Source organism: Panthera onca, chromosome A1 (assembly GCF_046562875.1).
Source record: "Panthera onca isolate mPanOnc1 chromosome A1, mPanOnc1 haplotype 2, whole genome shotgun sequence".
Taxonomy (NCBI): Eukaryota; Metazoa; Chordata; class Mammalia; order Carnivora; family Felidae; genus Panthera; species Panthera onca.
Window position 1 is genome coordinate 129,472,794 of NC_138339.1, and position 26,408 is coordinate 129,499,201.

A 26,408-nucleotide genomic window follows, 5' to 3' on the forward strand; every position below is an offset into this window, starting at 1 on the left:
GAGAAAATTTCTGTCTCTTGTTTAATTTTCTGTTTTTAATCTCTGTTCACTAAGACAAGGCCATTTGTGGGATGCAAGTTAGGAGATAGAGTCCTAGGACTCCATGAAAATACTTGTGAGAAGTAGGAAAGAACATTCATCTGTGAAAACTAGTAAGATTTTGGGAATCTTTGAGGGCCTAGTTGAGAGTGAGTTATGAAAAATGATTATAAGAAATTCTGCTTATGTTTAAAGATACAACGAAGAAAGCACAACCAGAATGGAGTTATCTTTGCTTCTGTGTTTTTCATGGCAGTATTTTAAACCTAAAGGCTGTAGAAGTCTTATTTCTGACTTTGGGGCAAGATCCTTCTCTGCAAAATACTGTTTTGGGACCTGATGGTTTGTTACTATTGGCTTTGCTCTCCAGGTGTACAATATTTGTTTCCCTACCTTTTAGGAAATAACCTCTTCAGATTCTCACAGAGAAATCCTGCCAAATGAGGCCAAGGGAGATTTCAGTACACATGAGGCTTTTTGCTTTAATACAGTGCATTGTGATACAATTACAGTTTAATAGCATTTGTTGTAAACTGGATTCTAAAATGATCATGCTCTTAGCTCTAGTCTCATTTAGATTTTTAGAGTTTAAATAATTTAATAATCTGGTAGTTGAACAGCTCCATTTGTCAGTAGTATAGATGTTCTGAGACAATAATTGAAAAAAACATTGTAGTAGGTTCTGAACATCATTTGAAAGAGGCAAGTTAAAGGTCACATTTTGCTTTTAATCTTTTTAAAATTTAAATTTGAAATGTTCTAAGACTGCATGTGTTTATTAAAATATTATAGAAGGTGGCTTTCTGCTTCATTGGGAATGCACGTTAAACCTTTTTTTTTTTTTTACTGTGTGCTTATTGTAATTTTTTTATTGTGGAAAAATATCCATAACATAAAAGTTATTAGTCATTTTAAGTGTGTGGCTCAATGACATTAAGTATATTCACAGTATTGTGAAACCGTCACCATTGTCTGTTTACAGGTCTTTTTCATCATCCCAAACAAAAACTGTATACCCATTAAACATAATTCCCATTCCTCCTTATCCCTAGTCCCTGGCAACCACAATTCTCCTTTCTCTTTCTGTGAATTTTCTATGCACCTCATATAAGTGGGATCATACACTATTTGGTTTTTTGTGACTGTCCCATTTCACTTTGCGAAATATCCTCAAGGTTCATCCATGTTGTAGCATGTCAAAATTTCATTCTTTTTTAAGGCCAAATAATATTCCATTGCATATATGTGCCACATTTTGTTTATCCATTCATCTTTTGATAGACACTTGTGTTGCTTCTACCTTTTGACTGTTGTGGATAATGGGGCTATGAGCATTGGTGTACCTGAGTCCCTGCTTTCAGTTCTTTTGGGTATAGACATAGTATAATTGCCAGATCACATGAAATTCTTTTATGCTTTTTGAGTAACCACCAAACTGTTTTCCACTCCATCTGCACCATTTTACATTTCCATCAGCAATGAATGCTCAAGCATTCTAATTTCTCAACTTTCTTAACAGCAGTTTTTGTTTGTTTGTTTGTTTGTTTTGGTAATAGCCATCCTAATGAGTGGTGAAGTGGTATCTCATTGTGGTTTTGATTTGTGTTTCCCTAATGACTAATGATGTTGAGCGTCTTTTCATATATTGCTCATTTAAAATTTTTTAAAAACGTTTTTATTTATTTTTGAGAGTGAGAGAGAGGAAGACAGTGTGAACGGGAGAGGGTCAGAGAGAGACGGAGACACTGAGTCAGGCTTCAGGCTCCGAGCTGTCAGCACACAGCCCAATACAGGGCTTGAACTCAAGGGCCATGAGATCATGACCTGAACCGAAGTTGGACGCTTAACTAACCAAACCACCCAGGTGCCACTATTGGTCATATTTTATTTCTCTTTTCTCTTTTAAAATTTTGTTTCCAGTGTAGGTAACAAAGTATTAATTATTTATTGGCCATTTTAATATCTTCTTTGGAGAAATATTTAAGTCCTTTGCCCATTTTTCAATTGAGTTGTCTTGGCACTCTTAATGAGAATCAGTTATAAATGTAATGTGTTTCTGGACTCTCAGTTCTATTTATTTGATTTATAGGTTTGTAGTAAGTTTTGAAATTGGAAAGTGTGTGTGACTTCCAGCTTGCTCTTTTGCAAGATTGTTTTGTCTGTTCAGGATCCTTTATATTTCCATATGAATTTTAGAATCAGATTGTCAACTTCTGCAAAGAAGTCGGCTGGGGTATTGATAACTGTGTTGAATCTGTAGAGGAGTTTAGGGAGTATGTCCATCTTAATAGTTAAATCTTCCAATCCACAAATATGAGATGTCTTTCCATTTCTTTAGGTCTTCTTTCATTTCTTTCAGTAACATTTTATAGTTTTCAGAGCATGTTTTCTTGTTTTTTGTTAAATTTATTTCTGAGTATTTTATTCCTAGTGACAATACTGCATGTGAGAAGAAAGTATATTGTTGAGTGGAGTGTTTTATATGTATCTGTTAGGACTAGTTGGCTTATTGTATTGTGTTCAGGTTCATTGTGTCACATCCCGAGAGACTGTAATGTTTGTCTTTATTTATATTCTTTATCTCTTTAACACCAGATTATTTTAATGGTAGGAGACCTCAGTTGTTTGTGATAGGGAAAAGGCAGTTTAAGCAGAAAGTTGGAGGCCTCTGTTATTTAAGGAAATGCACTGGCCTACAGACCATCAGTAGTAAGGCCACAGATACAGAGGAGCACTTGAGAAATGAGAGTAATCAAGGATCCTTTTCAAGCTGTTAATATTCCATTATTTTTTTTAAAAACAGCTTTATAGAGATACAATTTCATAAAATTCACTTAAAAAAATTTTTTTTTTAACATTTATTCATCTTTGAGAGACAGAGAGAGACAGAGCGTGAGTGGAGGAGGAGCCGAGAGAGAGAGGGAGACACAGAATCTGAAGCAGGCTCCAGGCTCTGAGCTGTCAGCACAGAGCCCGATGCGGGACCTGAACTCACTGACGAGATCGTGACCTGAGCCAAAGTCGGAAGCTTAACCGACTGAGCCACCAACGCGCCCCATAAAATTCACTTTTTAAGGGTACAATTGAACAGTTTTTAAATCAGTTTATAGAGTGTGCAGCCCTCATCACAGTTTAATTGTAGAACATTTCCATCTCCCCAAAACGATCTCTTATGCTCACTTGCAGTCACCCTTCATTTTTTGTTTTATCCTTTATTCTTGTGTAATGGTAAATGCTCAGATACATTCAAATGCTTCTCTCATCTAATTATTATCATCAGAGTAGTATGGGCATTTTATAAAAGATAAAACTGAAATTTAGGGAGGTTACTGAACCTAAAATGTATGTCTAATATATAATCAGAAATAACAATCATTTATCTTTACGTATCTCATGTACTAAATTACCATGCCTCAACTGTTTATAGCTCAATTGAAGTTTGGAACTTAGATTACTTTAAGGTATTTAAGAAATTAGTTAATAGGTAATTGCCTATGTTGGTTTTTGGTTACTAGACATTTTTGAGAATCTTTATTAGCAAGGATACCACTCTACATCTAGATTATCAAATAGTCCTTGCTTATAACTAAACGACAGGTATCACTTGACAATTTGAGGTACTGTGCATTGGGAGATAAAGGGTCCTGTTGAAAATTGATAACCTTTGCCTTTCCCGTGATGATTACAGAAAAATAAGGGAGGACTTCTTTTTGGTTCCAAAATATTCATCCAGTAAATAGTTATTACATACATGCCTGAGTTATTCTTCATACTCTTCTGATACTGTTATTTTTTTTTAATGTTTATTTATTTTCAGAAAGAGAGTGCAAGTGAGAGAGTACTCACGCACACAAGCGGAGGAGGGCCAGAGAGCGAGGAGAGAGAGAATCCCAACCAGGCTTCATACTGTCAGCACACAGCCCGACATGTAGGGCTTGATCCCACATACTGTGAGAACAGGACCTGAACTGAAATGAAGAGTCAGACATTTAACGCACTGAGCCACCCAGGTGCCCCTGAGATTGCTATTCTTAATCCGTCATTGCCCTTCTTTTTTCCCAAGAGGTCCTAAGAATCTTCAGAGAAATATGAATGTCTGAGAGGTGACCTCTTTCTAATTTGCATGGTTCCTCTCTAAATACAGTTTGACTTGACTGGGGCTGCTAGTGGTGGATGAGTCTTTTGTAACAAGTGAAGTGGGTGGCGGGGGCTGCCAGTCAAAGCCAACTGTTTCCTTCCTTAAGTCCTCCAATCCTATGTTGTCCATAGTTGAACTCATTTTTGGTCTCTTTAGATACTGGATAAGTGAGAATTAAGATCTAGATAGCATAATATTTGTAGTATAGGAATTTAAAATTATTTATTTAGCTTAATTATAGTTACCCCACAGAAATAAAGAATGGAAAACTCCAGAGAGGCTGAGCATTTCCAGATCAAGATGAAAGAAGGAAGCAGAAACAAGTCCAGAGAGTACTGACAAATTTCTGCAACTGCAGTGCAGTTTACGTATTGTGAAGAGATTGAAAAGAGTTTAGGCATAACCTGCCAGTACAGTTTGGTGGTGATCTTGGAGGAGGAGGCAGAAGACTTGAAGCAGTACTCAGTAGAGTGAGGATGCACACGTCAGTGTAAGATTTAATCCTATCCGGGGCGCCTGGGTGGCTCATGCGGTTAAGTGTGACACTTCAGCTCAGGTCATGATCTCATGGTTTGTGAGTTCGATCCCTGCATTGGGCTCTGTGTGGACAGCTCAGAGCCTGGAGCCTGCTTCGGATTCTTTGTCTCCTCTCTCTGTTCCTCCCCGACTCGCACTCTGTCTCTCTCTTTCTCTCTCTCTCAAAAATAAATAAAGATTAAAAAAAATTAAAAAAAAAAAAAGATTTAATCCTAACCTGGTATTCCTCAGTTAAGATATGTGACAAATTGAGAAAGCATAGTTATCACATAATTAAAAGACTGTCACTTTAATAGGAAAATGGACAAAAGACATGAATAGGCAGTTCACAAAAGAAGAAGTATAATGGCTAACACAAAAAAGTACAACCTAGCTATCAGAGAAATTCAGTAGAATGCAGTTGACTGTAAGATGGCCAAGAACTGTCTATGTGTCGTTTTCTGTTTTATCCCTAGCTTCTAGCCCAGTGCCTAGCAATAATGGATAGGCTCATGTATTTTATGAATGAATAAATGGATGAATAATGGAATAAATGGAATAAATGGAATAAATGGAATGAATAATGGATAGGCTCATGTATTTTATGAATGAATGAAATAAACAAATGAAATTGGATTTTTTCCCTCTTAGATTGGTGACACAATTTAAAAAGACTCATGCCCTAGGATTGAGAATGGCATGATTAAACGGCAGTCTCATTATTTTGTTGGTAGGCAATCCATTGATTCAGTCTTTTTTTTTCTTTCAATCTTTATTTATTTATTTATTTTTAAATTTTTTTTTATTTAAAAAAAAATTTTTTTAACGTTTATTTATTTTTGAGACAGAGAGAGACAGAGCATGAACGGGGGAGGGGCAGAGAGAGAGGGAGACACAGAATCGGAAGCAGGCTCCAGGCTCTGAGCCATCAACCCAGAGCCCGATGTGGGGCTCGAACCCACGGACTGCGAGATCGTGACCTGAGCTGAAGTCGGACACTTAACCGACTGAGCCACCCAGGCGCCCCTAATCTTTATTTATTTTTGAGAGGGAGACAGAATGTGAACAGGAGCAGAGAGAGAGGGAGACACAGACTCCGAAGCAGGCTCCAGGCTCTGAGCTGTCAGCACATAGCGTGATGCAGGGCTCGAACTCACAAACCGTGAGGTCATGACCTTGAGCCGAAGTCAGACCCTTGGCTGACTGAGTCACCCAGGCGCCCCTAATTTTTTTTTTTTAATTTTTAAAATATTTACTTATTATTGAGAAACAGACAGAGCATGAGCATGGGAGGAGCAGAGAGAGGGGGAGACACAGAATCCGAAGCAGGCTCCAGGCTCTGAGCTGTCAGCACAGAGCCCGACACAGGGCTCGAACTCACAAACTGCGAGATCATGACCTGAGTGGAAGTCGGACGCCTTACCGACTGAGCCACCCAGGTATCCCTTTTTTAAATTTTTTAATGTTTATTATTTATTTTTTTTTTTTATTTTTTTTTTTTTAACGTTTTATTTATTTTTGAGACAGGGAGAGACAGAGCATGAACAGGGGAGGGTCAGAGAGAGGGAGACACAGAATCGGAAACAGGCTCCAGGCTCCGAGCTGTCAGCACAGAGCCCGACGCGGGGCTCGAACCCACGGACTGTGAGATCATGACCTGAGCCGAAGTCGGCCGCTTAACCGACTGAGCCACCCAGGCGCCCCTATTATTTATTTTTGAGAGCGAGAGCGCGCACAAGCCGGGGAGGGGCAGAGAGAGAGGGAGAAACAGAATCTGAAGCAGGCTCTAGGCTCTGAGCTGTCAGCACAGAGCCTGATGCGGGGCTCAAACCCACAAACCTTGATATCATGACCTGAGCCAAAGTTGGATACTTCACTGACTGAGCCACCCAGGCACCCCTGTTTGTTTGTGTGTTTGTTTTTGGTGTGTGTGTGTTTTAATGTTTTATTTTGGAGAGAGAGAGAGAGAGAGAGAGGGAATGAGTGGAGAGGGTAGAGAGAGGGGGACAGAGGATCTGAAGTGGGCTCTGTTCTGACAGCGGTGAGCCTGATGTGGGGCTCGAACTCATGGACCACAAGATCATGACCTGGGCTGAAGTTGGGTGCTCAACTGACTGGGCCACCCAGGTGTCCCTGATTCATTCATTTTGGAAAGCACTTTAGTGATATAAATTAAAAGCGATATAGCATATACCCTCACAATAGTTTCACATATATACAAATTCGCTGTAATGTCTGAAATACTAAATTCTGGATATAGCCCAACAATCTATCAGGGGCTTTCTGGTTAAACAAATACTATACAGTCAATAAAAGACTGAAAATTCATATGTATTGATGTGGAACTATGTTCATTGTTTACTAAATGAAATAAGAATCGTGTGTGTAATAATTTCTTCATGTGTATGATTATATGTGGCTCCTCACAGTATTATTTCAGGAAAGTGAAATTGTTGATGACTTTTAATTTCTAATTTATATTAAGTTTTGAGCAAAGAGTATTTGAGCAAACAGTATTGCTTTTGTAATTGGAGAAACAAAACCATTAAGGTTCATCTCTTTTGAAAAATGTGTAGGTGGAAGAATACTCCTTATTCATGTTTATATGAACAGCCAAAACATTTGCTGAGGACCAATAAAGAAGAGATAGCTAAATAGGAAGACATCCTATGTCTTATATATGAAAACTGTATATTCACATTTCAGTGTCCTGGTGTTTAGCTTGTGAGAATATTAGTTGTTACATTCTGATGTTAGTCCAGTTAGTTGAATCTAATTCTTATGGATATACTCAACACCTAACAATTCTAGTTTACCCTGAACAAAGAATAATCAGTCATACTATACGTTGTGTTGCATCTATGTATTCTCACAAAGCAGCAATTAGGGAAATTCCTCCAAGTTCATTGGCAAAGACCTGCCTCATTTGTTTATTATTAAAAAACTGTGGTTTAACTATTTAGTTAACCATTTTTTCTCTTCTTGGTCATTTTGTTATTTTCAATTGTTTTACCATTAACAGAAGTGCTTCACTAAACATCTTTGTAGCTTATGGCTGTACTGCTAATTCTGTGGGTTATATCCCCACAAGTAAGGTTGCTCAATTAAAGAGTTTATTTTTTCTGAGTTTGAAACATCACTTTACCATTTTAATGACTATGTCGTTTTAGAAAAATACTTGGCTCTTGTTAGTAAATAGAAGATTTTAAATAAAACATTCTTTTCTCATTGGATTGGATTTTTTAACTGTTAATATCCGATGTATCTTTGAGTTTATTTCTGGGTTTTGTTTTGCAGAGCATTTAGTTCATTTCTGTGCACTACAATGCTGTTTTGATAATGGTGATGACTTTATAGTAAATTTTATTATCTACTGTGACAAATTCTTCTTGTTCTCTATCCAGTACTAAGTATATGATAGATGCTTCTTGTGTATTTATTAAGTTAATAAATAGATTTAATAAATAATAGATATTCATGTTTAATGTTAATATCTTAATGTTTAATATTAATATCTTGTTTTAGGTTGGCACCCTTGTTACTTTAGGGGAACTGAAACTTGGCATGTTCATAGTGTCCCCTGTTAGCCAAGAATGCTATTACACTTTCTCAAGTGTAATAAACAGTGACATAGAGGACGAGTTGAGATTTGGATGATCAATTTGAACTTGGAAATATGAAGTGGGGGGGCACATGTTAGACATGAGAGAAATACTTTTTTTTTATATTATATGAAATTTATTGTCAAATTAGTTTCCATACAACACCCAGTGCTCATCCCAAAAGATGCCCTCTTCAAAGCCCATCACCTACCCTCCCCTCTGTCCCATCCCCCATCAACCCTCAGTTTGTTCTCAGTTTTTAAGAGTCTCTTATGCTTTGGCTCTCTCTCCCACTCTAACCTCTTTTTTTTCTTGTTTTTCCCTTCCCCTCCCCCATGGGTTTCTCAGGATCCACATAAGAGTGAAAACATATGGTATCTGTCTTTGAGAGAAATACTTTAATCTTTAGAGAAGAGACAGTTTGATAGTAAATTCCAAGGGTGAAAATGCTGGAAAGTACCCATAGTGCTCTCCTGTATAAATGTTATCACTCTTTTCCTTCTATCTTTTATTTTAAAAAATTTCAGGGGCGCCTGGGTGGCTTAGTCTCTTAAGTGTCCAACCCTTAACTTCAAGTCAGGTCATGATCTCATGGTTTGTAAGATTGAGCCCCTCATCAAGCTCTGCATTGACAACGTAGAGCTTGCTTGGGATTCTCTCTCTCTCAAAATAAATAAACATTAAAGGAAATTTCAGACCTATATAATAAAGTATAACATATGTCTGTATTCCCTTGATCTAGATGTACCAGTTGTCAATATTTTTACTGTAATTGCCGATCCTGCTCTACTGTTCAGTTCTTGTCTGTTTTTCCCTCCTGCCCTCCGTCCCTCCTTTCTTCCAACCTCCCTGTGTGCGTGCACGCTTGCATACACACATACACAAACTTTCTCTCACTCATTCACTCTCTACACATGCTAGATCTATATTTAGATGGGTGCTAAACCATTTTAGACTTGCAGACACGATGATGACATTTCACCCACATATGCTGTGTACGTCCTAAGAACCAAGGACATTCTCCTACATTACTAAATACAATATTCATAGTTCAAAAACTGAACATTGATAGGATTATCTGAAATACTGTTCATACTCAAATTTCCCAATAATGTCCTTCACAACCATTTTTCTCTCCCCAGAACTAGTGTCTGGGAAATGAAGAATCACATCCAGCCTTTAGTTGTTGTGTCTCCTTGAATATAGAAGAATATAAAAGTAACCCCAGCCTCTTTTTGTGTTTCTTTTCATGATACTGACATCTTTGAAGAGTCCAGGCCAATTTTGCAGAATTGTTCTCAACTTAAGTTTTGTCTGCTTGTTCCTGATTAGATGCAGGTTAAATTTTTAGCAGAAAGAATACCTAGGTAGTGATATGTCTTTAGTGCCTCATTTAGTGCCGCACATGATGTTATTTTATCCCATTATTGATAATGTTAACTCTGATTACTTGATTAAGGGTATTGTTTACTTCTCTATATTAAAAATTTTTTTTCTAATTAATGGTCAATGGGGTGATACTGAATATTCTATTCCCCCCAATTTTTTCCCCAGTGGTTTTAGCATCCATTGATGGTTGTTTTGTTTGTTTTTTTGAGAGAGAGCACACGTGTGTGCAAGCGGGGGAGGAGCAGAAGGAGGGGGAGAGAGAGAATCTTAAGCAGGGCTCATCCCACAACTGTGAGATCATAACCTGAGCCAAAATCAAGAGTGAGATGTACAACCTACTGAGCCACCCAGGTGCGCACCTATTGATGATTTTGGTCTCAATTATTAATTCAGTGTTCACAAAAAAAGTGATTTTCTAATTCTTTTCTTCTATATTGATTAGTTGACATTGTTCTTTAAAGAAGGCATTTACTCCCTGCTTTATTTCTCGTTCTTTTATTTTTTGCTATTACTACTGTAGACTGAGGGGTTCTTTTGTTGTTGTTGTTCATTTGCTTATATTCCATTTTTGTCTTTATTTTGATGCTCATGTTTCTAAATCTGACTGATGGGAGCACCTTCTGGCTGCTTCTCATGCCCTTTTCATATGTCCCCATATGTTTTTGTGCATTTTCTTGCTGTTAAAACAAGATATTTTAAGGTCTATTTGTACTTTATCTGCTGTAGCCTTGGAATGAGCTATTTCTCCAAGAAGTCTTGTTCCATTTTCGTAGGAAATGATATTAGAAATCAGAATTTGGGTACTGAAGGTGCTTCTTTTTTCTGGGATGTCAGTGCTCACAGACGCTTTCAGTGAACAGAGCTGGAGACACTCTCAATAGACAGGCAGGCAGGCAGGCAGATAGACATACAGATTTTTAAAATAAAAGCCTGTGTTCATTGTACTGCTACTAGTTCCTAGTCCTCAAAGGTTCTTTTTCTTTTTATTCCTTTCTATATTTATAATCTCTCTTCTTTCAAAGTAACATGCCTGGATCCCTAGAAGTCTTGGTATATTTACTCATTTGCTCAATCTTGAAACAATGAAATTGCTATATCATTATGCTATACCATAGAATGCTGTTTGAAATAAACATATCAACTTAACATAAGTACTTGATAGGTACTTAAGAACAGTTTACCTTAAGCAATTAAAAAATTTAGAGAACTCTCCTTTCTACTTGCTATTATGCTTTTAAAAATTATTTTATCTGGTAGTCCCACAGATTTTGTTTTGATGTAGCAATTTGCTAATTTTAACAATCCTTTTTCATTCTGGTAGTTGCAAATCTCCTGAGGGATATGCTATATAATAGCTTGCCTGTGCAGCAGAGATATACTTCTAATTGACTTATATTTAAATTTCATGTTAATTTTAAGGGAGCTCAGATTACTGGAATTATTGTTTGTGGGAAACTTTATCTTAGGCAGAGGTATTGATGTTCAAAAACACAGGAACAAATGTGGATCCAATAAATTATATGTGAAAGTAAGGCTGATCAGAAAAAAATTTGAGGGAATCTGGGTGGCTCAGTCACTTAAGCGTCTGACTCTTGGTTTTGGTTCAGGTCATGATCTTGAGGTTTGTGTGTTCGAGCCCTACGTTGGACTCTGTGCTGACATCATGGAGCCTGCTAGCAATTCTCTCTCTCCCCCTCTCTTTCTGCCCCTTCCCCACTTGCTCTCTCTGTCTCTCTCAAAATAAATAAACTTTAAAAAAAAGTTTAAAAAAATTAGAGAATAAGAGCTATAACTGGGATATTAGTTCTTATAAGCAATCATTTAATTTTGTTCTGCTTCTTGGCAGTCTTATTAAAAGGGAATATTCAGTTGGATGACTTACATTAAGAAAACATTTTTGTATTGGATTATTGGAGGACTTTTATTGTGGGAATCATATCTATTTGTGTAATAAATGTACAAGTGTTTTTTGCATGATTATTTTAGCACTTTAATTAAATCATGGTTTAGGGAAGGCATTTCTTTTTTTAAAAAAATATTTGAGAAATCGAATTCAGGAAGTATAAGGAAATTAGTATTTAACACATTCCCTAGACTCTTAGGATACAGATCACTTCATATGCTGTAGCACCATATGAAGAGGTGTAAAGGTTTATAGCATTCTCTCTGAAATCTGATTGTTAGTGATATACACTTATTAATTGGTTCAAGTGTATTGTAGAATAATATTATGTTCTTCGGTTTCGCTCTCTGAATACTGAAGTGTAGATGTTTTCTGGTATTTATTAAAGAAAGAATCAAATACTTTTTGTGGTTCTGTATGGTACTAAGTACCAGGGAGACCAAAGAAAGCACATATTACTTCAGTACCTCAAAATAGCTTATATTCTTGTCTAAGTGTATTAGAATATTGTACACATAGAAACACCTTAATACACATTTCGAGCATTTAGAATATTTTTTTGAACATTAATTTACTTTGATACTAAATTGTGCAAATCACAAAGTTTTATTTTTGAATGTTTACTTGCACTGTTCTGACCACTTATAAAAATCTTCAAGAATATATTGGTTTTGCTGTCCATTCTAATTTTACAATTATAATTTATTTCCCATCTTGATTTACTTCAGTTTTCTGATTAGATTTATGAATTATAAGGCTAGAAAGGCTCTACACATACAACCTGGTTTTTCCCTTTGGTCTCTTCCAGGATTCCCCACTCCCTTTAAATAAAACCAGGATAGCTGATTTACTCTATCCCCAGGGAAGAATGTTGCAGAGTCTCTGGTAATACCTTGTCCCGGGGCTCAGCATCCTTTACGTTGTTAACCAAAGGTCCCTGCTGCTATAAATAACGACATTTAGTTAACTAAGCAAGCAAATGGCAAGAAACAAGGGAGAGGCAAATATCTCTGAAAGAGAACCTAAGAAACAACAGATAATGTGTACCCATTTACAAAATTTTAATTCATCTTCTTTGTTTTGTTCTTAGTGAAAATACAAAATGCTGTAATGTTTGTAGAAATGACCCCCTCATTTTCCCCTCCACCCCAAAAGACTGACTCTTTTTCAGTACAGTTTCGACTACTATTACTAACCCAAGTTATTTTTAGATTCTATTGCTGAAAGCCTCAGTTTTGCCATTTATTGAGGTATTTTTTTTTAACAATTATTTTTGAGAGACAGAGACAGAGCGTGAGCAGGGGAGGGGCAGAGAGAGAGGGAGACATAGAATCTGAAGCAGGTTCCAGGCTCTGAGCTGTCAGCACAGAGCCAGATGCGAGGCTCGAACTCACAAATTGTGAGATCAGACGCTTAACCAACTTAGCCACCCAGTGCCCCTGCCATTTATTGAGGTATTAATTGAAATATTAATGTATTTAGAGCAGAAATGTCGTTTTTTAGGGAATCTAGAGCAACAGCAAAGCGAGGTCAGACTGCCTTAAGGATGGACACCAAGGAAGCTGTGTTTGAGACAAAAAGGAATCAAGATAAGGAGATGCAAAGTAGAGAAAAGCACTGGATACCTGGGGGAAGGGAGTGGTAGGTGGGAGTGGGTTGTGTGCCTCTAATGGCAAAGAATAGTTAGATTTCTGAAGAGGAAGCCATGAAAGGCTTATAGGAAATGCTAAGGATTTGGGTTTAAGTACAACCTTCCATAAGTTTTAGCTGACTTTTAGCTAGCTGAATTCTTTAAAAATTGATGAGGTTAAATGTTTCAATGGGGTGGATCCTAATAGTCTGGGCTAGTGTTTCCTGTCTCGATAGTTATGCAAGACACTTGGTATTAGTTGGTAAAACCAGTACCAGTACCCAGCTTCCGCACTAATGCCTGTTATTACTTGGAACTTGAAAGGGAATCTCTGATTGAAGCTTTAAACTCACAAAACGAGTACAGAACATTTAATTTTTCTTTTTATAATACAAAGATTGTGTTTCTCTTCTTAGCAACATGAACCGTGAAGACCGAAATGTGCTGCGTATGAAAGAACGGGAAAGGCGGAATCAGGAAATTCAGCAGGGCGAAGACGCCTTCCCACCTAGCTCTCCTCTCTTTGCTGAACCATACAAAGTTGTAAGTTGTCCTTTGAATGTTCCCCCCCGCCAGTAGTGTGACAGTTTTCCTTTTAAGAAAGTGTTTAAAATTGAATTTTTATAGTAGGAAAGAGTTACTAATATGTATACCATTTAACATTTTTTCCTTTCCTCTAAATCAGAATGTCCTTTTTGGGGATAAACTTGTCATTGGAGTATAACATGCAGAAAGGTACACAAAACAAGTGTTTTAGCTGAAAGAATTTTCACAACATGAACACTCTTATATAATCAGTATCTAGATCAAGAAACAATATTGTTAGCATCCTAAAATTGTCCTCAAACCCATACCTCCTTCCATCTCCCCTTTGCTATCTCATAGTCTTGAAAATGTGGTCTGGATTAACTCAAGCATTTATCTCTATATTCTTGGCTTTACCACTAATCCTGGGCAGGCATTTCACCTTTCTGAATTAAATTAATATTTTGTAAATGGGTACGCGTCATCTGCTGTTTCCTAGGTTCTTTGGGTATAACATCAATCAAAGACACTTATTTCAGATATTCTTTGTGTCTGTCTTGTTTCTTGCCATTTGCTTACTTAGTAAACTAAGTATCAATGACTATTAGTATGTTTGAATAAATGTGTTTTCACTATCAGTCTGGTTCCTTTTTCTGTTACCGTATACTAAGTTATCTTTCTTTTTTATGTGGTTAATTAACAGATTCCAATTTACGTTAAAAGCATGTTGTCAGAGACGTTCAATAAATTGAACCAATTGCTATTTTTATAGCTATAATTGTACTTGATTTGGGATTGCATAAAACAGTACATATCACTTCTGATTGACTCTAACATAGCTGCAGTGGACATAAATGTCTCTAATACTTGATTTGCCTTTGGCTTTCATTTGATCTAGCCTTACATTTTTAAAGGCTTAGGCTATGTATGGTGGCTATAATAGTATATATTGTCACAGTAATGACCATTGTGGGTTTGCAGTATGAGATTGAGAGTGTATTAAACTTTTTTTTCTGATGAAATCTAAATATAACACATAGTTTGACTTTGTTCTTAAAACATTTGGTGTTTGTAGAAGCCATTTATGAGATCTGTAGAAGCCATTTTTTTATTTTTTAAGGTTATACTGACATCATTTATATGAGTGTGACACAAAACCTGGGGTTTGGAATTAGAGATTAAAGACATTTTGGAAAAAACAAGAGATTGGTCCAGAATCTTCGATTCATACTACCATTTATTTTATAATTACAATGTAATGAATTGGATTTGATTCCTGATCTCGATGCTGTCTATATATTTGCCTTTCTTGTTTAATAGGGGTCAGACTGATTTTCAAATAATCTAAAGTTATTATCAATTCATGCCAATCTCAAAATAAATAGTAGTGGTTGATTTCTTCTTTAATGTAATCAGTAAGCTTACTCTCATTCTTGCGTATGAACGTGAATGAGTCCTAAAGCTTGTAGACATCTTGGACTTTATTATCTAAGAATGATTTTAGTATTAATTTTAAGTGTTTATGTATTTATTTTGAGAGAGAGAGAGAGAGAGAGAGCGCGCCACCTGCAAGCAGAGTAGGGACAGAGAAAGAGGGGGAGAGAGATAATCTCAAGCAGGCTCCACACAGCACAGAGCCTTAGGTGGGGCTCGATCTCCTGAACTGTGAGATCATGACTTGAGCTGAAATCAAGAGTCGGATGCTCAACTGACTAAGCCACCCAGGTGTCCCTCCAAGAATGATTTTCAAAACTTAAAGTGTGTACCATTGGCTTCAAAACTTGTGTTTGTTGGTCAGAATTAATAGAATTAATATTTGAAACTTTATCAATGGCTTTTCCTTTCTTAATTTTTTGTTGACTTTTGTTAGTCACAGTAACAGAAGAAATTAAAATTTTTAAAAATGTCAGTTGGTTATAACTCATTTCATTAAATTTTTGTTTCTCTTTCTAACTGTAACATTGAACTCTTTAAGTAATGCAATGTTTTCCTAGATTGCTAAAATAATGAGTGTTGGCTCAGCAGCTGACCTAGAACTGAAAGACATAAAGGCACATGACTTTTCAAAAGATTTTTACTACTATTCCAATATATTTATTGGTGAAATTTGGATTTTTTTCCCTTCTGGAATCTTTTCTACATATTTCTCAATGTCCTTTATTTTTATTTATTTATTTATTTATTTATTTATTTTTATTTATTTTTCAATATATGAAATTTATTGTCAAATTGGTTTCTACACAACACCCAGTGCTCATCCCAAAAGGTGCCCACCTCAATACCCATCAGCCACCCTCCCCTCCCTCCCACCCCCCATCAACCCTCAGTTTGTTCTCAGTTTTTAAGAGTCTCTTATGCTTTGGCTCCCTCCCACTCTAACTTCTTTTTTTTTTTTCCCTTCCCCTCTCCCATGGGTTTCTGTTAAGTTTCTCAGGATCCACATAAGAGTGAAACCATATGGTATCTGTCTTTCTATGTATGGCTTATTTCACTTAGCATCACACTCGCCACTTCCATCCACGTTGCTACAAAGGGCTGTATTTCATTCTTTCTCATTGCCGCGTAGTTCTCCATTGTGTATATAAACCACAATTTCTTTTTTTTTTTTTTTAATTTTTTTTTTTTTTTTTACGTTTATTTATTTTTGGGACAGAGAGAGACAGAGCATGAATGGGGGAGGGGCAGAGAGAGAGGGAGACACAGAATCGGAAGCAGGCTCCAGGCTCCGAGCCATCAGCCCAGAGCCTGACGCGGGGCTCGAACTCACGGACCGCGAGATCGTGACCTGAGCTGAAGTCGGACGCTTAACCGACTGAGCCACCCAGGAGCCCCTAAACCACAATTTCTTTAACTGTTCATCAGTTGATGGACATTTATGCTCTTTCCATAATTTGGCGATTGTTGAGAGTGCTGCTATATCTCAATGTCCTTTAGAATATTTGTGTTTTAGCATGAATGTTTTTCACTTTCAGTATTTTTTTTTTTTTGTCACTATAAAAATTATATGTTTGGAGTTTGCTTTTGAGATGTTAACCTTAAGATAGGACATGAGGTTTCTCTTTGAAAAATCCCTTTGCATTTGAAGTTTGGAAAGTCCGTTTAGAAGCATCTTTTATTTCTGGTTATGCTAATTATATAATTTTATTTTGCAATTTTTTTTGTAGACTAGCAAAGAAGATAAGCTATCAAGTCGTATTCAGAGTATGCTTGGAAATTACGATGAAATGAAGGATTTCATAGGAGACAGATCTATACCAAAGCTTGTTGCAATTCCCAAGCCTACAGTACCACCAACAGCAGATGAAAAATCGAATCCTAATTTCTTCGAACAGAGACATGGGACCTCTCATCAGAGTAGCAAATGGACTCCAGTAGGACCTGCTCCCAGTACTTCTCAGTCTCAGAAACGGTCCTCCGGCTTGCAGAGTGGACACAGTAGCCAGCGGACCAGTGCAGGTGGCAGTGGTGGCACTAATAGTAGTGGCCAGAGGCACGACCGTGACTCATACAGCAGTAGTGGGAGCAGCAGTCGGAAAAAAAGCCAGCATGGATCAGAACACTCCAAATCACGCTCTTCCAGCCCTGGAAAACCCCAGGCTGTTTCTTCATTAAGCTCCAGTCATTCCAGATCTCATGGGAATGATCACCATAGCAAGGAACATCAGCGTTCCAAATCACCTCGGGACCCTGATGCAAACTGGGATTCTCCTTCCCGTGTACCTTTTTCAAGTGGGCAACATTCGAATCAGTCTTTCCCACCTTCATTGATGTCAAAGTCCAGTTCAATGTTACAGAAACCCACTGCCTATGTGCGGCCCATGGATGGACAGGAGTCCATGGAACCAAAGCTGTCCTCTGAGCACTACAGTAGCCAATCCCATGGCAACAGCATGACCGAACTGAAGCCCAGTAGCAAAGCACATCTTACCAAGCTGAAAATACCTTCCCAACCATTGGATGTAAGTCACACATTTAAAACTTTTATTTTTTTAAATGTTTATTTGAGAGAGGGAGCAAGTGAGGGAGAGAGAATCCCAAGCAGGGTCCATGCTGTTAGCCCAGAGCCCGTTTCAGGGCTTGATCCCATGAACCGTGAGATCATGACCTGAGCTGAAATCAAGAATCAGATGCTGAACTGACTGAATCACCCAGGCGCCCCTAGAGCTTTTACTGTTACGACTCTGTGAAGCAGTTTGTCTCTCTGTTGTTGTTGGGTTTTTTTTTAATGTTTATTTATTTTGAGAGAGAGTATGAGCGGGAGAGGAACAGAGAGAGGGAGAGACAGAGAGAGAGAGAGAGAGAGAATGCCAAGCAGACGTTGCACTGTTAGCACAGAGCCCAATGTGGGGTCAGTCTCAGGAACAATGAGATTGTGACCTGAGCCAAAATCAAGAATTAGACACTTAACTGACTGAACCACCCAGACGCCCCTCTCTGTTTTAATGAGAAGGTGTATATATGTTTAAAAAAAGGCTTGTCATTGACTCTCAAGTGGATCCACAGACCTGTTAACTTCCCCTCTTGGGCGGTAGAGAAAATGCCATTCACTATTTTGAAATATTCAAATAACAGTTACAGAATAAAAGCACGATCTGTGAGATCAATATCTTAGATTTCCTCCTTTTGATTGTATGAAATAATACATATTGTGTTTAAAAAAATTAACTTGTTTTCTCATTGTGATACTCATGAATGAGATGTGGGCAGTGGTTCCTTGTAGGGAATGTTAAGATTTTTGAGGATCCATCCAGTTGGTAATGTTGTGAGGTTTGGTTTCCATGATCTTTTCTCTGGTTAAACTTAAAGGTTTGAGGCAGCTGCTCTAAATTCATACTGGTGGTTTGAAATTTACAGCATTATAACTGTATACCAAGCATCAGAATAACCAAAGAAATTGAGCATTCATTGTGAAATAGAAGTTTTATATTTTAATGTAAATTTTAAAATAAAATTTTCAAAAGTAGTGTCAGTAACTGAAAGTCATAGTTTATAGCTTAAAACGTGGTTGAAGGGATCAAGGATAGGTCAGGTGCTATTTTGAGAACATTGAAACATTTTTCCTATGGACTTGGGAAACTGTTGTTCATGGCATGTGTCATCTAAGAACTCCTTGCAAGAGAACAGTGACGTGGTTGTTTGTTCTTTCTTCAGATGACATGATCCTTGGAGGTGGATTTGAGTTCACACTTTAGCTCTCTAATTCCTGATTGTGCTTTAGAATAAACAACTTTTCCATAATTTATGAAAAGCTATATAAAATGTCCATTCTGTTCCAGACAAGTATTCTTCCAATAATATTGGTTTTATTTTGTTTGAAATGATACATTTCAGTATCATGGAATATTTTGTATATAAATAAACTTTAAATTTTTGATAAGTTTCTCACCTGAAAAATAACATTTAAAAATTTATTTCTAATCTAAGAAAGATAGGACTTTTTAAAACTTCTGAAAAATACAAAGTTCTTTACATCCTGTACAGTTGATGATTAAAATTTTTTAAAGCTTGAAAAATTGACATTAAAGGAACTTTGTCCAAAGGTTCTAATTAGTGTGGTGATTTAGAGTAGTGGGATCAATAAATATGTCTTTAAATTTAATTCACTTTCTAGCAATGTTGTTAAATCTGTACAACAAATGATACAAATCTAATAATAAATGACTCCAAATTTAATGTGTGTTTCTTTTCCTCTTAAGGCATCTGCTTCTGGTGATGTGAGCTGTGTGGATGAAATTCTTAAAGTAAGTTGTTGATTTTTTTTTTTTTTAATAGCTTCAGTCTTTTTTATTTATGATGCTCTGCTATCTTTTTCTCTCTTCTCCCCAATATTTCTCAAAGGATCTGAAGCAGGAAATTGCTTACATGCATAACCTCATTATGTCCTTAAAAAGTAATTGACTCTGTTTTGCTTATTTTCATACTTAGTTTCTGAATCATTTGGTTTGTTTACTGTCTGCCCTCAAAGAACTGGTTTTGTTTGTTTTTCATTTTTAAGTAAAGCAAATTCCAGGTTTAATACTTTGCCTTGAAAAGAGGAAGAAAGCAAATATAATTGCACTTTCTAAGGCTGATCAGTTAATTTAAGTGCTAAAAAACTCAGTAATTACCAGTCAAAACATTTCATTGAAAATACTTGCTTTGTAACTCTTCTGTACATACTGGTCAAATCCTACAATGAAAGACCTCTGAATATTGCTCATTTTGAGTGTTGAGTGGAATATGTTTAAAAGTGACACGTGACCAAAATGTGTATTCCTCTTTTGGGAAAAGAAAAAGTTGTCTGTCGGAAAAAGAGAAAGTCCAGGAAATTAATGAGTGACAGTGACTGCTTTTGGCTCAATAGAGAAAAACTGTTAAGTTACATATTACTTGTACTTTTTGCATAAGCTCCTGAGTTTTTGTGTCTATATGTGCATTTCACTGTGGATACTTCTGAAAGACTACTTGCTTTGCTGCCTCCACTTTATTCTCTCCTTCCTTTCTTCAGCCCACTGCAGTCTTTGATATACTTCTATCATTCTGCTGAACCTGTTTGTCTAAGGTCATTATCTTCCCCTTCACTGGGGCTTTCATTTGAGTTCTCTGCTGTTTCTGCTGTTTTAAAGAATTTTTATTTTTTACTTCTGGAAACCTGATTCTTCCTTCCCTTGACTGTTACTATGCTTCACTGTTTTTATTTCCTTCCACCCTTGTCTCATTCTCTGCCTTTTGGAAACCTTTGTGTCTTCTCTTCTCTTTATTTATTTTTTAAATTAAAAATTAAAAAAATTTTTTATTTTAGAGAGAGAGTGGGAAAGGGGGCCTGGGGAGGAGGGAGGGAGGGAGGGAGAGAGGGAGAGAGAGAGAGAGAGAGATAGAGATAGAGGATAAATCCTTAGCATGGAGCCTGACATGGGGTTTGATTCCACAACCCTGGGATCATGACCTGAGCCAAAATCAAGACTTGGGTGCTCAACCGACTGAGTCACCCAGGTGCCCCTTTTATCTTTTAAATATGGGTCCTTTTTTCTAGCTTCTCCTTCTCTTTTTGCTCTGTCTTAATTTTCCTTTATTGTTAATGGCTTCAACTATTAGCAGTTCAGTCTTTATCTCCTGCTTAGCCTCCCTTGGGTTGTGGTTTATGTCTCTTCCTTGCCTCGTAGCTGTGTGTCCATTTGCATTTCTCCCTGTTTTTTTTTAGATTCATCATGTCTAAAGGCAGATTTATTAGACTTCCTTCTATTAGTGGTACTACCATTCTCATGTGCTTATAAGTGTAAAATCTTCATTTTCTCTCATGTTCTGTTTAATCACAAAACTACATGTACGCTTTGAACACTCCTTGGAAATACCATTCCTTTATTTCCATTTCTGCCACCTTGAGCTTCAAAAATTGCAATATACAGTCCTTGCTTTGCCTTTCTGCCTTGAGTCTCCCTTCTCCTCTGTCATCTATATTGCTACCAGATTCTCTTTTTAATCCATTGTCTTCATAAGTTAATTTCCTTTTTAGAAGTTTTCAGTGAGTCTCTAAGCCCCATAGAAAGAATAGTGTCCAGCTTCAACATTCTAGACCTTCTATAGGCCGGTTCTAACCTCTTTTGCTATTGATTCACCACTTTTGCCAAATTGGTTTCACTAAGGCATATACTTGCTCTTTTACCTTTTTAAAGTAAACTTGCGTGAAATATGTTTCTCCTTAGTCTTCAGTCATATATAGATTCTATTTTTTTCTTAGAATCCCAGTGAAATCCTTCTTTCCCCTATGTCAGACCATCAGATCACAAAAATAAGTCTTTCCTTTGAATCTCACATAGTGTGCATTTTTCAGTTGCCATGTATATAAAAAGTTTAACAGCATTTATCTTTTCTCTTGCATCCTCAAAAATGCATGATATTATAATACTTGGAAGAATCTTAGATTTCTTATATTTAATTACTCTTTGATGTTACTGACCATTTATTATACATTTTCTATATACAGGGCTTGGCACATGGCCTTGGGTTTAATAGGTGCTCTGACATTTAATGATGGAGTTACATAGATTTTCTGTTGAGAGTACTTTGGTATTTGAAGTGTAAAATGCACACTGAAAACCTAGAGTGCATGAGTTTCTGTTTCCTTTCCCTGTATGCAGTGTGTAAGGAACTTCTGGTCCTGACTGCCTTCATGTTTTCTTGATATTTGTAGTCCTACTGTTTCTAGGAACTCCATCATGAACGTAAAGAAAAAACGTTTTAATCTAAAAATGATACATGTTTATTGTAAAATAAAAAAAGATTAATTCAAGGCTTACTAATTGAGCACCTGCCATTATCAAGCCCTTCAGATACAGTGGTGATAATAATGATAGTATTGCACCCTTTGAATTGATGTTCTAGAGTAGGATATTGGAAATAATCAACTATGTAATATTATTTGAGAACATGAAATGCCATTGAAAAATAAAGCGTTGTAAGAAGATAAAGAGCCATTACAGTGCAGGTGGCTGTTTTATGAGGTTCAGGTAGTATAGACTGTATCACATGCCCATGTCCCTTCCTCCTCCTGTCATTCTGTTGCCCACAGGTAGCTAGAGATTTTTTTTCATATATGAGCATTTACTAGCACATAGACTATGATTTGTATTTATCACTTAACAGTATATTGTGGACATGATTTCATATCAGTAGTTAAAATTACTCATTTTACTGTCTGGTTGGTGTTCCATTGTATGACTGTCTGGTAATTATTTCTGTGCTGTTGGATATGTAGGTTGTTTCCATTTTTTAAGCATAGGCCCCTTGAACATGTATTTTTACCTAACTATGTGGGTATAGCTACAGAGTAAATTCCTAAAAATTGTACCACTTTTAATTTATTGTATTTTCTCAGTCTACCTGATGGCTTACTTTGAGCTATATGCCAGAAATAAAACACTCCCTCCTTATTCTAAATCTGATTCTCTCTCTTTCCCCTGCTCTTCTAACATATACATTGTGATCTTATCCAAATCTCCACTTGAACATAGTTGGCATATGATTAAACAGAAGGCATTGAACGAAATCATACTTATGGCCTTGCTTGTCTGTCTTCCTTTTCATGTGCTTTTGATATCTCTCTTCTGATTTCCTCCACCTGACCAAAACTTCCTATCAGTTAATAGGTTCTGCAGCTAGACTTCCTAGGGTGCAACTGTGTGTCCATTACTTACTACGTGTATGACTTTTAATGGACAACTTCTGTGCTTCAGTTTCATCCTACGCAGAGTCAGGGTAATAACAGTATCTACCTCCTAATATCATTGTGAGTACTAAATGAGGAACAGACAGGTAAAACAGCACAGTAGGTGGCCCATTACAGGCACACAGTGTTACCTCCTTTTCTTATTATTACCCCCGTCACAGCTCTCACAGCCGGCTCTTCCTCAGTAGCATTGTACTGTGTGCCTTGTGTTTGATCACAGGCTGATTTCTGTGACATTTCACAGGTTTCGGCATCCTAACTCCAAGCTTCTTGAAGCCAGGGAGTGTATATTATTTATCTTACTGTTTCCTGCCCCCATAGTGCTTTGCACACAATTGTGCTTAATTAATACTTACCGATCAAGTATGTATACTTTTGGAGGAGCTACCATGAAACCAGCATTTATAATATAAATCTGGTTTTTAGCTATGTAACTTTTATCCTTGAACTGGTTGAAAACAAACTGTAATAATTACATTTCAGGAGATGACGCATTCATGGCCTCCCCCTCTAACGGCTATTCATACACCATGCAAAACAGAACCTTCCAAATTTCCTTTTCCAACTAAGGTAAGTAAATAACATGTGTCTTTGATTCTGTTAGAAAACTCTCAATGGCTTCACTAAAATCATATGAATTCAAAATTGTCTTGCCATTCCCATTCTAGTGGGAGACAGACAATAAATAAGTGAATAAATACATAAGTTCAGATAGTGATAATTGCTATGAAGAAAATAAAACAAGATAAGGGAATCAAGAGCGACTTGGATTAAGAAGTTCTTGAAAAAGCTTTGGAGGCAATTGGGAAGAGAATTATTCTTTTATCCTTTTAAAAAGGCATCAAAGTTTGTTGGAAACTGTTATGGTATTCTAAGCTGCAGGCGCTAAGGCTTCTCAGACTGTCTGAGGAACTCCTTTCCATTGGACGTAGCAACTGTAAATATGTGCTATGGATGGAGGTTCCTCAGACAACAGTTCCAAGCTCATCTACAATCAGCAGATATGCTTTTTTTTTTTTACATTAATTTATATTTACACGAACAATAAAAGAATATATTTTCCTTGTGGAAGTTTGATCAGGACCCCTGATAATAGCTTTCCCCAATTTTGCCTCCTCCATCTTACCGGAGCTACTTTCATACATACCTTTGCAAGTCTTTTCATATGCATTTACATACATATATATGTGATCATTACATGTAAGCACTTTCTCATGTACTTTATTTCTGCACCAGTTTATTCTATATTTTTAATCAGCAACAGGTCTGAAAGACCTCTCCATGTTATTATGTATCTTTATTGTATACTGATAATATATTACATATAGAGGTATTTTACTTCTTTTATTTGCATCCATGGTATAAATGTATCTTAGTTGAATTATTTTACTTTGGTATCTAAGTTGTTGCCAAGTTTTCATTTCTATAAACATTGCTTTAGTGGGTATCTTTTTCATGCCTTCTTGTGTGCGTGAGGTTTTTTTTGGGTGAAAAGTAAGAAGTAGAATTATTGATTATATATTTAATATATATTCTTAAATTCCCTCCATATCAGTTGTACCAGTCAGTACTCTCACTTGTAGTCCCTATTATTCCTCACATGCACATCACCATTTGTTATTTTAAGCACCAGTCTTTTGAGTGCAAGATGGTATTCCGTTTCCAAGATTACTCATGGGGTCCATCTCTTTACACATTTGTCATCCATGTGATTTCTGTGTGGATAAATTTACCTGTTTCCTCTGCTCTTTGGCTTGCATCCTTCACTTAAAATATTTTAGGAGGATTTCTTTTTGTGTTTATTGTTTTGTGAATTATGGATTTAATAATTTCTTCTATATGCTGTAAATGTATCTCCCAGTTAGAGTCTTTTTAAGTATTGTGGTCCAGAAGATGTTAATTTTGATGAATATGTAGAATTTTCTCTTTCACGAAGCTGTTATTTTTTAATGTCTTATTAAAGAAGCTTTCTCCTTTCCTGGGATCATAAGCACACCCCCATTTTTTATTTTAACATAATTGCAGTTTTGAATAATTAGAACATTTCCATCACTGCCAAGTCCCCTCACGTTTCTTTGCAATCTGCCTCACCCCCACCACTGGCCCTCACAATTACTGATATGTTTCATGTAGCTGCAGATAAGTTTTGCTTTTTCTAGAATTTCACATAAATGGAAGCCATGCAGTGTGTAATTCTTTTGCATATATGTTTGCCTTCTTTTGTTCAGCATGTATTTTTGGAATTCGTCCATGTTCATGAACATATCAGTAATTTGTTCTTTTTTATTCCTGAGTTTCTTTTTATTTGTGTTGTATGAAAATACCAGAATTTGTGTATCCATTTACCTGTTGATGAACATTTGGGTCTTTTCCAGATTTGTGCTATTAAGAATAGAGTATCTATAAATAGTGACTTACAAGTCTTTGTGTGGACTTAAGTTTTCTCTTTTCTAGGGTAAATACTGGGATATATGGTAAAAAGTCAAATTGCTGAGTCATATGCTGAGTTCATATTAAGTTGATACTAACCTAATATTTTCCAAGGTGATTTTATCACGCTTTTACTTCACCCCACTCGCATCCCTCAGTAGTATATGATAGTTTGATTTGTTCTGCATCCTTGTGTACATTTGGTATTGTCTATTGAGTTTTAGCCATTTTACTGGGCACGCAGCGGTATCTCCTACTAGTTTTAGTTTGTAATTTCCCTGATGACTAATGATGTTGAACCTCTTTTTATGAGCTTACTGACTATTCTTTTGGAAGTGCCAGTTCAAATCTTTTGCCGTGGGGGTGGGGGTGTGTGTGTGTGGGGGGGTGGTGGCCCAGCTAGGTAGGGAGTGTTATTTGTAGTTTTCTTTAATGTCTGTATTTGATTTTGGTATCTGGGAGTGCTGGCTCTTTAAAAGGAACAGGGAAAAGTTCTCTTCATCTTTATATTCTGAACTGGTTTGTGGAATTTAGTATTAATTCTTCCTTGAATGTTTTAATACACTTCAACAGCGATGCCATCTGGGCCCATAGTGGTCTTTATTGGAAGGTTTTAAATTATAATTTCGAAATTTTTATTAGATGTAAGAGCTATTCAGATGTTCTGTTCCTTGTGTCAATTTTATAATTTCCGTTTCCTCTAAGTACTCAAATTTATTGACATAGAGTTATTTGTAAATAATATAAATATTCTTTTAATGCCTCTAGGATCTCTAGTGGTCATTTTTTCCCTTTATTGGTGATTTGCATTTTCTCTCTTTTTTTCATTTTCCTTGACTAAACTAGCTAGGTTTATGAGTTTTACTGATCATTTCCAAGAACCATAGTTTACTTTTTTCAGTTTTCTATTTCTTTGTTTATTCCTTGTCTTCATTCTACTTATTGTGAGTTTCATTTTCTTTTAACTTCTTTTTTTAATTTTATTTTCTTTTTTAATTTAAATTACAGTTAGGTAACATACAGTGCAATAC

At 36.5% G+C, this 26,408-nt stretch overlaps 1 protein-coding gene across 5 annotated transcripts in view; it reads left to right on the plus strand.

Annotated features, from left to right (window-relative positions):
* Window positions 1-26,408, plus strand: part of AFF4 (ALF transcription elongation factor 4) — a 98,665-nt gene that overhangs the window by 20,628 nt on the left and 51,629 nt on the right. For 2 of the 5 annotated variants that reach the window (XM_078451074.2, XM_060636151.3), the window contains exons 2-5: window positions 13,634-13,760; window positions 16,907-17,701; window positions 19,439-19,483; window positions 23,431-23,517. In XM_078451074.2, coding sequence (XP_078307200.1) covers window positions 13,634-13,760; window positions 16,907-17,701; window positions 19,439-19,483; window positions 23,431-23,517 — 1,054 coding nt within the window. Of the gene's footprint in view, window positions 1-3,705; window positions 4,050-9,887; window positions 10,036-13,633; window positions 13,761-16,906; window positions 17,702-19,438; window positions 19,484-23,430; window positions 23,518-26,408 lie in introns of those variants that run through there. The other 3 variants (XM_078451091.2, XM_060636153.3, XM_078451082.2) reach the window with 3 other exon arrangements.